Genomic DNA, 14,846 nt, shown 5'->3' with positions numbered 1-14,846 from the left:
CTTCTACAGTGAAACCTCGTTAGAACGCGATTCATTAATCTGCGGAATCGCTTATAGTGCGGGAGTCTGTGGACCCCAAACATTGATTTTTGGATGTCAGGCTAACAGTGGCTAATAGCCACAAATTCCAAAATGGACTCCTATGATTCTTTAACAAGATGTATATGTGGAGTTTAAAGGTCTTAAAAGGTCTTATTATACGGTTTGAGTCACAGTATTCTGTTTTCCTGCTTCCTGTATCATGACATATCTGCATCTGTTCCGCGATTCGGCTGTAATGCGGTATGAAATCTTGGACCCCAACTACCGCGTTCTAATGAGGTTTTATTGTATCATCAATTTTGGATCTAATAATTCAGCTCAGCTCCATGTACCTTAACCTTTTGGATTTTACCAAATGCCTTATCCTGCCCTTCATCATTCTTCTTGATTACCTCCTCAAAAAATTAGTCAAATTAGTGAGGCAGAATTTCCCCTGCATAAAACCAAAATGATAAACCATGATTAGCTCCTGTCTTTCCAAATGATTATAAATCCTATCCCTTAGGGTTTTCATCAATAATTTCCCTCTCATTGAAGTAAGGCTCGGCAGCCTGTAACTACCTGGCTTATCCCTGCTGCCCTTCTTAAATATAGGAACAATATAAGCAATCATCAAATCTGCTGGCATCTTTACCTCTGGTTAACAAGATGCATATCATTCAATCAGCTATCACTTCCCCTGCTTCCCATTGCAACCCAGGATAGATCTTGTCCAGCACTGGGAATTATGAACCCTAATGTTTTTCAAGATATTCGACACTTCAACCTTCTTAATGCTGACCTCCTCCAGATTATTCACAGATCTCTCCTTGAATTCGCTATCTTCTATGATCTTCTTGATGAATACAGATAAGACACTTAAGACCTTGCCCATATTATCTGACTCCTCAATAGATTATTCTGTTGGTTATTTGAGGATCCACTTTCCCTTACTATCCTCTTGCTCCTGTAATATTTCTGCAATGTCTTAACATTCTCCTTAATTTCACTTACCAAGTATATTTTGTGATGACCTTTTATCTTTCTAGTTTCTTTCTAAAGTTTTTTCATTTCAGTTTCTGATACCTGCCATATTTTTCAATATTTTCTACAGATCAAATATTTAATAGCATTTGTCATGCAAGGTGTGGTGCACGGTTAGCCAGATTCAGACACACACAAAGATAAAGACTGTACAACAGACTTTAATCCACAAAGATTTCCACAGAGCCAGGCTGGCTGTGGCTGCAGCAACTCTTGAGTGAGGCCTCGGGAGGCCGGTGCAGGCTTATATCCCAGAGGGTGATTGACACCTGACCGGGTGGGGCTTGATCCATTCAGGCTGACTGATTGACAGCCGGCCAGGTGTTGTCCTGACCCCTTACACTCCCGCAGGTACAGAGGTTGCCCCCTGCAGTAGGCCGGTGGTGTACCACCACACAAGGTTCCTTAATCTTACCATTTTTGGCCTTCACTCTTACCGGAAAATGCAGAATCTGAACTCTTACTTAACCCTCTTTTCAAAGATTTCCTCTTGTCATCTGTCATTTTACCTGCAAGCATCTGCTCTTAATCTCCTTGTATTACATTCTCTCTCATTCTATTGAATCAGCCTTCCCCCAGTACAACCTTGACTTAAGGACCAACCTTATCGACCTTAAAACTTGCAGATTTACGGTAATTGTTCCTAAAGTGTTCCCCACCCGCACTTCCACCATCTTCTTCTTTCATCTACACCACACATGTCAAACTCTGGCCCGCGGGCCAAATTTGGCCCACGATATAATTATATTTGGCCCACAAGATCATTTCAAAAATGTATTAGAGGTGGCCCGCCCTGCAGCGAGAGCCGATGCTGTTTTTTGGTAATGTCACCCCCACCATCCTCCCCCTTCATTGCACATCCTTCCCCATTGTAACACGAGAAATTGTAACACGAGGAGTCTGTCGATGTCACCAGCCGGCAAGCCAGTTGGAAGGCTCCCCGCACAACCAGTCACTTCTCCCACCTGTCGAGCGGTGCCGCGGATTGGCGAGCGCCTGTGATTTCCTGTCGGCGCGACGGGCATGGCAGGCTGCGCACGGCCCCTGGGCAGCGCGAGCCCCCCGCAACTGGCACCAGACGGCCCTTCCACAGCGCGAGTGCACTTCTCCCGGTCGCCACGGCCTTCAGCGCTTGCACCCGCGCGGACCCCAGGGACAGCTGGTTCGGCCCTGCACGTGAAGAGAGAGATGGTGGCTGTCCGCAAAGGCTGATCGGCAGCGCGCTGGGCCTGAGTGGGTGGGTAAGCAGGGGTGGGCAGAGGGTGTAGGTGAGGAGTAATGGGCAGGGGAAGTTATGGTGGTGCGAGGGGCAGTTAGAGGGAGGGATGAGTAGAAAGAGGGGTGGATAGGGAAGAGGTAAAAGGGGAAGGGCAGGGCGAGTAGGGGAGGAGTGATTAGAGGGTGAGAGATGGGTAGAGGGAGGAACAGGTTGAGGGGAGAGGCAGTAGAGGGGCATGTATGTGGTGGGTAGAGGCAGAGCGAGTGGAGTGAGGGGTGAGTAGAGGTTGGGTAAAGGACTGGTCAGGTAGAGGGATGGTGGGTCGAGGGTGAATAGAGGCCTAGAGCCTGAGGAGTGAGCAGGAAATGCTGAGTCCTGATGCAGGCCAAAATGGACACAGCCTGTGATTGCTGACTACATCTCCACAGGGACCAAATATGTTTCCCTCAGGTCAAGCAAAGGGTGAACTGGAGCTACCTACTCCTGACCTGTAACATTATCCTCCTAAAGTTATATCCTAAAATTTAACATTACATATGTTGAAAGAAGAGAAAACATGCAGATGTTGTTGAAAATTTTCAATAAATATTTAGTTTGGCCCTCGACTTAGTCCAAGTTTTTAATTTTGGCCCTCCGTGAATTTGAGTTTGACACCCCTGCTCTACACATTTGATCTGCTGCAGCAGAGCATGAATGCTATACTCAAATGTAACACTCATAATTATTAAAAGCAGAGCCCCAAGCTTAATTTGTGAGTGGCAAGAGCTGGATACAGAGTCTTATTCTTATAGGCTCTCTGATCTCCACAGCAAGATTATCACTGTGATAAACAACATTTTATATTTGCAGTGTTAAATAGTCTAATATCTTGTGGTACCTAACTCACACTGCATATTGATATGCTTTATTCATAATATACACAAACATATAACAATTACAGCACAGAAACAGGCCAACTTGGTTCTTATAATCCATACCAAACATTTATTCCCACCTAACCCCACAGACCTACATTCAACCCATAACTGTTTCCCGTCCATATACATATACATAGCCTGCCTCCGCCACTTTGACTGGAAGCGTGTTTCACACACCCACCCCTTTCTGAGTAAAGAAGTCCCCCCCTCATGTTTCCTCTAAACTTTTTCCCCCTAACTCTCAACTCATATCCTCTCATTTGTATCTCCCCCTTTCTTAAAAGAAAAAGCCTCTCCATGTCAACTTTATCTATACCCCTTATAATTTTAAATACCTCAATCAAATTCTCTCTCAATCCATTGGTACTCATCTTTCTCTACATTTATTTATAGTATCAAAACAGTATATATTTTTTAATGCGTCACCACTGCTCCTCTCAACTTGGATGAGAAATCAGTCAGTAATTACTCTGATCATGTTATATATATGTTGGTTCTGCTTGTGCCATTTTGTCATTGGATTTCCTTGGTGTAATGAGAAGAGAATGATCTTAATTCGAGCTGAATAATATTTATTGAACAAATCCATATCATTTTTATTTCTGTTCAAAATAATGTTGATGGTGGTTTTTAGAATTTCATGTCAGCCTGTTTAACCTTTCTAAAACTTTGGTAGTAATTAACAGACAAATCTGAAGGAAAAGCAGCCTCAGTATTCATTGATAGATTTCCAGAATGTGAGATCGGTAGCTTTTATTTTGGGATTATTAACCTCATAATTTGCTGTTGAAATAAAAAATTCCAGGAACAAATGTGTGGAATATACACTTTACATGTTAGTCCGACTTTTCTCTGGAATTAACAGTTGGAGCCAATCTCTCTTAAAGGGACCTAGAAATTGTAGAAAAACGTTCAATGTGTTTAGGAAGGTTTTAGCGAACCCAGAGTATCAGGAATGGGGTCAACAGGATTATATCCATGCCACCTCAGGCCCTACAAAATTCCTTCGGTCCACCACCAGAGCATTCTTTGCTCCCTTGGCTTCCAGGCAACCATCCCCCAAGCACCAGCAGAAAGCTCATTCACTGCTCACAGCTCACTGTGGGCTCAGTGGTGATCCAGGCCTGGGTTATAAGAGCTCATCATCAGATTAGTACTCAACGAGAATGGAGATGTAATTCTGAAGATTTTATTGTTTTTAAATCAATGTTTAATATGTGGAAGGTTTGCTGTGGGCACTGATTTTTTCTTTGTGTGTTGCTTGTCTACGTCAGGCCTACCAGAAAGGAAACAGCCCAAAATGTAAACTGCTTCCAACTGGCTGCAGGGTGCTGACATCCATTACTGAGTATGACCTACTGGTGGATAAATATTTCCCTGACCCAAGTGGTGAGTTGTTGACATTTCAATTGCACATAGCTATTATTACTTTTATATCATTCTGAAAAAAGTGGTCCCTCCTGTCAGGGAAGTCTGCTCAAATCAAGCCTGCAAAGGCCTAAGTGGTTTATTGAAAACATAATGATGACCAAATTCAAGAAACCTCTCATGGTTAGGCAGATTGGACTAACCTTAACTACATTGACTACATGGTCAAGGCTTATTATTTTTCACATTCACAAGGAGGGCTTCAAAAATCAAAGAAAATAACCAATTTCTGTAATGCAGCATTGTTAGTTTTACTTGTGGATGGCAAGGCAAAAATCTAGCCTCTCTCTGACTGAAGTGTTATCAGTCTGCCCATTGAATGAACGGACAAGTACCACAAAGATGTACACAAGTTCCAACTGAGTTCACATTTTTACAACCTGCAGTATGAAGAATTAAATATTGGGTATGGACAATAGCAGATATATTGGTGCATTCTTGTCACCAAGCCTGAGGAAAAGGAATTAGATGGTGATCAGAAGGTCTGGTGTGGAGGGTGAGGGTGGAGTGGGGCAAAGATTGAGGAGAATTAGATTGGGGAGCAAATGGCAAATGATGGGTTGTGTGCCATTGTTAGATGTGCCTAAATTATAAAAGTCAGATATAGGACAGGCACATAGTGGACATCCCACTCCAATGAAGTGCTGTGAAGGCCTGAATACCGAATGATGATCACTCCGAGGACAACCTGCTATAACTTTCCTTATCATTTTCTAAAAGGAGTATAGGACGGGGAGTAACGCCAACTCACACGCATAGGAATGTGGGAACAGTTGGTTGATTTCCTGAAGCATCATGTTGCTCAACAAAATAATGCATTTTCTGATGTATTATGCTGAAACATGTGATAGGCACGTGTGTCATCTGAGATAGCTTCATGTATGGAGATGTGAATTGTGGTTGGAGGTGTTTGAAATGTTGCCCCACATTTATTCCCTTTTTCTAAGTAACATCAACCCTGTGTTTACATTTTCAGGAACCAGTGGGAAAGATAGTAATCAGAGTCTTCTCGTTAACCACACCCAGTACCCAGTGTATCTGTGGCACCCATTTCAAAAACACAGATACTTCTGTTTCGAGAATGAGGAGACACAACAGGGATTTAGCGCCGTGCTTAATGATTGCATCCGTCACCTCAACTACGGTATGTTTGATGAACCAAGGTAGAACTACACATGAATTACGCTGCTCTTTTACGGTTCTAGCTGTCTTAGTTCCTCTGCTACTCAAAGTAAATGGTCTTGGTGCACTCCAGAAATCAGTATTGTATCAGGTTCTTGCATATTTCAAAATAAACTGAAAACGTGCAGTTCTGGTCGCCTAATTATAGGAAGGATATAAAGAGAGTGGAGAGAGTGCAGAGAAGGTTTACCAGAATGTTACCTGGGTTTAAGCATCTAGAGTATAGGGAGAGATTGGACAGATTAGGTCTTTATTCTTTGGAGCGTAGAAGGTTGAGAGGGGATTTGATAGAAGTATTTAAGATTATGAAAGGGATAGACAGAGTGGATGTGGATAGACTATTTCCGTTAAGAGGAGGAAAGATTAAAACAAGAGGACATGAGTTAAGAATTAAGGGGCAGAGGTTTAGAGGTAACATGAGGTGGAACTTCTTTACTCAGAGAGTGGTAGCCGTGTGGAATGAGCTTCCGGGAGAAATAGTGGCGGCGGAGTCAATTGTATTATTTAAGAAAAGGTTGGACAGGTATATGGATGAGAAGAAAATGGAGGGTTATGGGCATTGTGCAGGGAGGTGGGACTAGAAAGGGGTGTTTGGTTCGGTGCGGACTAGAAGGGCCTAATGGCCTGTTTCCGTGCTGTAATTGTTAGATGTTATATGTTATAACAAATTGGACCATTTCCATTTTACAGTCACAACTGTGACTGTTACCTTCTTCTTTTATATCATAATTGAATCTGCAGAAACATTGTTAAATTTTGCCCAGTGAGTGAACTTAATGATCTTCAACTGAGCTAGCAGATATTGTAAAGACTAGGCCATGGAAAATATGGAGGAAATAATGGATAATTATTGATAATTGCGTCTTGTAAGGAATGTCGGAAAACAAATTAAAACACTAATAACTGCTTTCTGAATGCTGCCAATGCCAAGCAATTACAAGATTCCAGTGCAAACCTTCAAGGAAGATCATTTATTTATGCAATGGCATATTTAATGATGGTGGCCTTGTCAAACAGTTTAAAAGGGCGTAGACATATTCTGATGATGAAGGTAACACGCATTCAGAGGTTCTCAATCTTTGGCAAGGAGGAAGTGTCATCATTTTCTTTTTGATTCATTTGTCTTTTTCGGTGCAATCGACTGTAACAAACCTGTTTGTAACAAGTGTATTTGTGTCATTATGTTGTGTGTTCCTCCCAGTTCTGACTAGAGCTCCTTGGGAAAAGTGTAATTGCAGCTTTACTGTGCAGATAAACATGGCCAAATTGCAGCATGACAAGTTGCTCAGACACTAACATTTTATTGTTTCAGTTTATATTGGCCAATCCCAGACTTTCATTATATCTTTGTAAGAAAAGGAAACAATATCAGATGAATGAACTTTGCTGTTAGGTAATGAGCTGTTGCCTTTACAAACTGCTGAGTACAGCAGGAGCTGGACAATCGACATAATCCACAGCGTACACCAGTGAGAAAAAAATAAGTAATTGAAACTCCATCTTATGTGCTTGAATCCCTTGAATTCACATCTGTTTAGAGAGCTTGCTTTCTCCTCTTGACATTTCCCTCAATTTATCAGACATGTAGAAATATTTCTGGGAAAGTGCCCATGAAAATGATTCCACGAGAGACTCTGCAACAACCTTCAAATCCTTGCTTGTCGCATTTTATTAGAGTATCTTGAAAAGAGATTAAAAAGGGATTCTCTCACAAAAAGAAACAAGTTCATAAGAAACCCCAGGTTGTGGATTTTAGGAGACTAAGTTTTCACAAGTGAAAAAATGTTGCTCTCTTCTTCAAAAATAGATTAAAGATAGCACAGCAACTACAAGCTGAATAATTTTAAACTCAGTGGTGGAACATCTTTAAGGAACATTAATCTGTGATAGGATTAATAGTCATCTTGGAGGGAAGTGGATCAATTAAGGGACTTGTAGGGGGAAAATTGTAATTGGCTAGTATAATGAATGGCTGTGTTTCAGATGAGGAAGTAGAATAGACACATTCCTCTAGTATCACTGCTGAGGCCATTGGTTTTTTTTTAAACAATGTTAGTGAGCCAATTTCTAAATTTGTGAATGACACAAAACTTGGCAGTATCATGAACTGCAAGGAAGACGGTAATGGATGGCAGCTGGATATTAACCAGTCTGCTAGAGTGGCGACATAACAGTTGAAGTGCAATGTGGAGAAATGTGAGATGATGCGTTTTGGTAGGCAGAAATTGGAGAGGCAATATAGAATAAAGGGTACTGTTTTAAAAGGGGTGTATGAAAAGAGGTTGATGGGTATATATTCTTAGATCATTGAAAGTGGCAGAGCTGGTTGGCAAAATTATGAATAAGATGTGTACAATTCTAGTATTTATCTGTAGATGAACAGAGAATGAAAGCAAGGATGTTATACTGAGCCTTTATAAAGCTGGGGTGTTATGTACACATTATAGCAAGGATGTGCAGAAGAGATTCACCAAGATGTGACCTGGAATGCAGGTCCGAGTCATAAGAAAAGCTGGAATATAGAAGGCTGAGGGGAGGTCAGAAGGAAGTTTATGAAGTTATGAAGGTCAATCATATGATAGATTGAGTCATCTTTCCAGGGCAGTGATGCCCATGAGAGCTCAGTTTATGGTGAGAGTGTGTTGTGTTGGGAAGTGTTTCAGGTTTGGTGGGTACACAGAAAGACAAGACTGGACACATGTGTTACAATCACATGCAACTTTTATTAACACAAGGGAAATAAATGGGAGAACGTTAAACAGTACACAATTACTAATTCACGTAAGTGATGATACAGGCATTCACCTCAGACATCAGTTCGCTCCGACAACGGTAAGTATATATTCGACCCAGCTCGCACGCAGTACGCACACTGTTTCACTTAAGCAACGATATAGAAGTTGACCTCGGACATCAGTTTGAACCTGCTCACACAATATAAACAGGGACTCTTACACACGCTCCCGGTTCCCTAAACAACAAGTGCGCAGTTCTACTGCAAGTATTGATCTATCGCAATACTATGGCTCAGCTTCAGTGTAGTGCGCACCTTACCCATGACCCTTCCAGTGACGTCCACAGTAGCGACCTGGCATGGAGCAGTGTCTGAGGCTTGGATTATGAGGCAGAGAGAGAGAATGTGCTGTGTGCTGGTACTATATCTGGTGCTATTCTATGCTTCGCCAATAATGACCCAAGATGATTTGAATTAGCCAAATGTGCACTGATGAGTGGTGGGAATCCAACCTTGATTGACAGGTGATATGACTTCCGAATAAGTTTCAGACAGGAAGGACACGTGACCACCCACAATACATACATTCAAGACAGGCAAGGAGGCCAGGTTTCCTCCACATACAACAGAGGGGAGAAATTTAAAGGAGGTCTCAGATGTAAATCTTTCACATAGAGGGTGGTGAATATCTAGAATGAGCTGCCAGGTGAGATTGTAGAGGCAGATACAATTATAGGGTTTAAAAGACATGAAAAAAGAAAGACATAGGGGGATTTAGACCTAATGAGAGTAAACATTATATTTGGTTTGAATGAGTTGGGTCAGAAGTGTGCACTAGTGTCCTGTATGAATCTATGATATGAAAGTATTTAGAAAGGATGTACAAGAATGGTTTCTGGGATGAAGGATTATAGTTGCAAAACTGTTTTCTTAAGAGAAGTCTAAGGAGGAATCTGCTAGAAATCTGACAGGCTACACAATGGACCATGGGGGTTTGGAGGGGACAAGGACTGGAATCATAGATATAAAATAAAGGGAAAGAGAATTAGGAGTAACATGAAAAAAAATCTTTTATCATCTTGTGGCTGGAACCTGGAATGTGTTGTCTGCAGATGTGGTGGAGGCAGGTTCCACTGTGGTGAGAAAAAGTTTGCAAGCCGACATAGACTACACTGTTGGAGAGCTAGCATGAGCTCAAGGCTGAACGGCTTCCCTTTGTCCTGTAATTCTGTAGCACAGTGAGCTGTTCGATAGAACTTGGTCAATAGATGAGGCAAGAAGAGTCCAGAATCCAGCATGGCATTTCGCCTGCCTTGTTTAAGGTGTTTATGTGCAGGTCAGAAAAAGTCAACACTAATCTCAGAGAAAACTTGTCATCTGGGATTGTCACCAAAACCTTTTCTGGAAAATTCCACAGATTCCAAGGAAATTTCGGGCTGTTAACAGTTGAGGGTGGCCTTGCATCATTTCCTCCAACCATTGATCAAAGCCAACATATAGCTCTTCCTCTTTTCCGACAGCTGCTGTTGTTTGAACAGTTTCAAACAATGCTTGAAAGGAACTAATAACGGTCCTCATTCTGTACAAGGTGCCTTGGGGACACTGAATGTCGAGCAACTAAATTCTGAGGATCCTTGGACATGCACATTGATCATTTCCTTCTTGAACTGGGCAGCTGCCTGATACAAAGGAGGCAGAGGTATTTTCTGTTTGTGTCCCTTCAGCAAATGCAAAGCAATCTGTTTGCAACTGAAACAAAAGTTGGGCCTTGCTATAAACACAGAAATTTCACACAAAATGGCAGGTTCTTCTGGAGATTCCTGCATCCTGGAGATCATCCTTCCAAACGAGAACAGCAGAATTGAATAGAGTCGGAATTTATTGCCACAAACAAGTCACAAAATTTGTTGTTTTGCGGCAGCATCACAGAGCAAAATTTACATAAACCACCTTAAAAAAATAAATAAAAATAGTGCACAAAAAGTCAAAGTAAGGCAATGTCTTTGGTTCATTGATCATTCCGGAATCTGATGGCAGTGGGGAAGAAGTTGTCCTTGTGCTGGTCTTCAGGCTCCTGTACCTTTTTCCTAATGGTGGCAGAGTGAAGAGGGCATGGTCTGGGTGGTGGGGGTCTTTGAGGAAAGAGGCTGCTTTTTTAAGAGATTGCCTATGTAGATGTCCTCGATGGAGTGCAGTCTGGTGCCTGTGATTTTGCAGGCTGAGGTAACAATCCTCTGGAGTTTTTTCTTGTCCTGAGCATTAGGACCTCTGTACCAGACAGTGAGGCTACATAAAGGGTGTGCAACAGATAATTTTTACAGATATAAAATTAACATGATTATAAATCAAGGATTGCTTCTTAGATGAACAGAAATAGGATAAACTTGGTGAAATGTTGAAACCTTCTGGATTCCTGTTCAATATAAATGCGGTACATGAGAACCTGATGATGGTGGCATCACGAAGATCCTGAGGCAGTTTACCTTGGTCCCAACAAAGCTTGAAAAACTCATGCAGTTTGGCATGCAGAGTTTTGCCGCCAGCCTTCCAGACTTCTGGGGGGATTCCATCCATACCTGCTGCTTTGCCACTTTTCAGTTGTTCGATTGCCTTATATGTCTCATCCAGGGTGGGAACCTCATCCAGCTCTAGCCTTAGGGGCTGTTGAGGGAGCTGGAGCAGGGCGGAAAACAAAAGCAAAGGCGAGAAATCAGACTGCTCAAACTACAGGGGAATCACGTTGCTCTCCATTGCAGGCAAAAATCTTCGCTAGGATTCTACTAAATAGAATAATACCTAGTGTCGCTGAGAATATTCTCCCAGAATCACAGTGCTGCTTTCGTGCAAACAGAGGAACCACTGACATGGTCTTTGCCCTCAGACAGCTCCAAGAAAAGTGCAGAGAACAAAACAAAGGACTCTACATCACCTTTGTTGACCTCACCAAAGCCTTCGACACCGTGAGCAGGAAAGGGCTTTGGCAAATACTAGAGCGCATCGGATGTCCCCCAAAGTTCCTCAACATGATTATCCAACTGCACGAAAACCAACAAGGTCGGGTCAGATACAGCAATGAGCTCTCTGAACCCTTCTCCATTAACAATGGCGTGAAGCAAGGCTGTGTTCTCGCACCAACCCTCTTTTCAATCTTCTTCAGCATGATGCTGAACCAAGCCATGAAAGACCCCAACAATGAAGACGCTGTTTACATCCGGTACCGCACGGATGGCAGTCTCTTCAATCTGAGGCGCCTGCAAGCTCACACCAAGACACAAGAGAAACTTGTCCGTGAACTACTCTTTGCAGATGATGCCGCTTTAGTTGCCCATTCAGAGCCAGCTCTTCAGCGCTTGACGTCCTGCTTTGCGGAAACTGCCAAAATGTTTGGCCTGGAAGTCAGCCTGAAGAAAACTGAGGTCCTCCATCAGCCAGCTCCCCACTATGACTACCAGCCCCCCCACATCTCCATCGGGCACACAAAACTCAAAACGGTCAACCAGTTTACCTATCTCGGCTGCACCATTTCATCAGATGCAAGGATCGACAATGAGATAGACAACAGACTCGCCAAGGCAAATAGCGCCTTTGGAAGACTACACAAAAGAGTCTGGAAAAACAACCAACTGAAAAACCTCACAAAGATAAGCGTATACAGAGCCGTTGTCATACCCACACTCCTGTTCGGCTCCGAATCATGGGTCCTCTACCGGCACCACCTACGACTCCTAGAACGCTTCCACCAGCGTTGTCTCCGCTCCATCCTCAACATCCATTGGAGCGCTCACACCCCTAACGTCGAGGTACTCGAGATGGCAGAGGTCGACAGCATCGAGTCCACGCTGCTGAAGATCCAGCTGCGCTGGATGGGTCACGTCTCCAGAATGGAGGACCATCGCCTTCCCAAGATCGTATTATATGGCGAGCTCTCCACTGGCCACCGTGACAGAGGTGCACCAAAGAAAAGGTACAAGGACTGCCTAAAGAAATCTCTTGGTGCCTGCCACATTGACCACCGCCAGTGGGCTGATAACGCCTCAAACCGTGCATCTTGGCGCCTCACAGTTTGGCGGGCAGCAGCCTCCTTTGAAGAAGACCGCAGAGCCCACCTCACTGACAAAAGGCAAAGGAGGAAAAACCCAACACCCAACCCCAACCAACCAATTTTCCCTTGCAACCGCTGCAATCGTGTCTGCCTGTCCCGCATCGGACTGGTCAGCCACAAACGAGCCTGCAGCTGACGTGGACTTTTTACCCCCTCCATAAATCTTCGTCCGCGAAGCCAAGCCAAAGAAAAAGAAGACATGAGAACCTAGAAGATAACATTGGATTTGAGAAAGAATCATGGACAATATGATGCACTAGGATGTGGCTTCATGATCACAATTTTTTATACATTGAATAATCATTTAACCATGAAAAAAAATTAAAGTGGAGGTCTGAAGAAGGGTCAGGTCAAGTTATCCACTTGTACCTGAATGCTGGTTCAAGATGATAGAAACATGAGAAGATTCTCTCATGGCCAAGATATAATATGTAATGTGGGGAAACTGAGGGAAAAAAATCCATGGGAGAGAAATCTGAAAAGAAAATCTTGCATGTTTGTGAATTTGATTTGTATGGAAGCGTCAAGAGGGTTGTTAACTAGGCCTGCAACATCACGGGCATCAGTCAATGCTCCATTGAGGAAATCTACAAATCAAGAGGAACAAAAATAAATTCTGATAATACAATGAGAGGCATGAATAGCTTTTGTGATAGTACATAAGTCACACATTATTGGGCAAAGTAAAACTGTGCTTAGCTGCTATTTATAATCCATTGCACATAGTTATTAAAAACATACCATGAGATAGACCAAGCATGTATCCTGCTTGACATCATTTCCTCAAACATCAATTTGTGTTAAACAACCTGACCAAGAGCCAAAGAAAGATGCACAAGAGTTCTTCTTTATTCATTGATTCTTGTAACATCATTTGCAATGTAACTTTTTTGCAGTGTCTGCCAACTGACTCTCACCCACTGGGTAAATTGAACTCAATATCAAATCTGATATTGGACATGTTGTCAAACATCGAAAAGCTCATGGGTTGGGGGGTGGGGGAGGAACACAGGGAAGGGGAGGTAGTGGAAAGTCAAGAAAAGAACTTCATGTTTTAAAAATACTTTGCATTGGTGAAAGAATCTCCCCTTCCTCACTCTTCCTCTCCCCTGCCTTCACCTTTTCATTCAACATCAACCTGTTTTTCTTTATTCCTGATGAAGAGCTCAAGCCTGAAACATGGGTTACTCCCTGTGGATGCTGCATGACTTGATGAATTTCCCTAGCACATCTGTGTATTGTACTCGACCCCAACATCTGCAGATTTTCTTCTTTAACTGCTAAAATGTTAGTTTCCCAACTGTTTCGTGTCTCCTCAGTAACATTTATTTAGTTATTTTCATAAAGTTGAACTCACTCAGAGAATTTTTCCCCCAGATGAAGTCACTGTTGTAAAATTAATTGTATTTCATGAAAGGAACTGAATAACCTTAACCTTGTTATGTTACCCACACAATTTGAATGGTGAATAAAATGAGAAATGAAAAATTCAGGTTTCCTTTCAGCACCACTGCAAAGAACTGTTCACATCCAAAAGATTTTTTCAATCCAAAATATATTATGCTAATTAATGTGAAATTAGGTTCACCTGGAGTACAATGCTGTTGATTGGTCAGGAAATTTGAGTCCTCACTTTTTTTTAAATTTTCCTTTGTACAACATCTTCTGCCCTAAAGTTTCCAAATGACATGAATAAAAATTCAGCTTCAAGGTGAATTTCAACTTCACTTGTTTGAAAATTCACGTATTTTTTTCCTACCTGCAAAACAATCTGCTTTTAGTAACCAAATTTTCCCCCCAAAAATTACTGAAACTTAAAGGGCCAATAATGAAAGTACATTCTATATCCTTAGTGAGATTTGTGATCTGTGACCGAAACACAGCCATCCATGTGCCTGAACTGTTTTGCCCAAGAAGGTCAAAGTCATGATCACTCTTGGCATCCTAGTCTCTGAACATTGCCGGCTGTAGTCTGATCTCTGCCATATCTCTGCATTGGGAAAGTCACCCAAACTCCACCCTCAAGGAGAAGAGATCAAATATAATTTCATTTTTAAATGTCTGAGATTCAATGCTGACAGCTACAAGTCATTGTAGACTCTTGTGGGTAAAATAAAAATATACATAGCCCCATCTCCCTTATGCAGGTAAACATACAACTGAAATATCACAAGGATTAGAAGCTTTATGTTATGCAAC

The 14,846-nt window shown here is 42.3% G+C and overlaps 1 protein-coding gene across 1 annotated transcript in view; it reads left to right on the top strand.

Moving 5' to 3' along the window:
- The window catches only part of LOC138763648 (protein Niban 1-like), a 145,050-nt gene that overhangs the window by 62,418 nt on the left and 67,786 nt on the right, over positions 1 to 14,846 (top strand). The window contains exons 4-5 of the mRNA XM_069938166.1: positions 4,476 to 4,590; positions 5,606 to 5,773. Of these exons, the coding sequence (XP_069794267.1) occupies positions 4,476 to 4,590; positions 5,606 to 5,773 (283 nt within the window). The remainder of the gene's footprint in view (positions 1 to 4,475; positions 4,591 to 5,605; positions 5,774 to 14,846) is intronic.

Source organism: Narcine bancroftii, chromosome 5 (genome assembly GCF_036971445.1).
Source record: "Narcine bancroftii isolate sNarBan1 chromosome 5, sNarBan1.hap1, whole genome shotgun sequence".
NCBI classification, from domain to species: domain Eukaryota; kingdom Metazoa; phylum Chordata; class Chondrichthyes; order Torpediniformes; family Narcinidae; genus Narcine; species Narcine bancroftii.
This window is presented reverse-complemented; position numbering and strand designations above follow the sequence as displayed.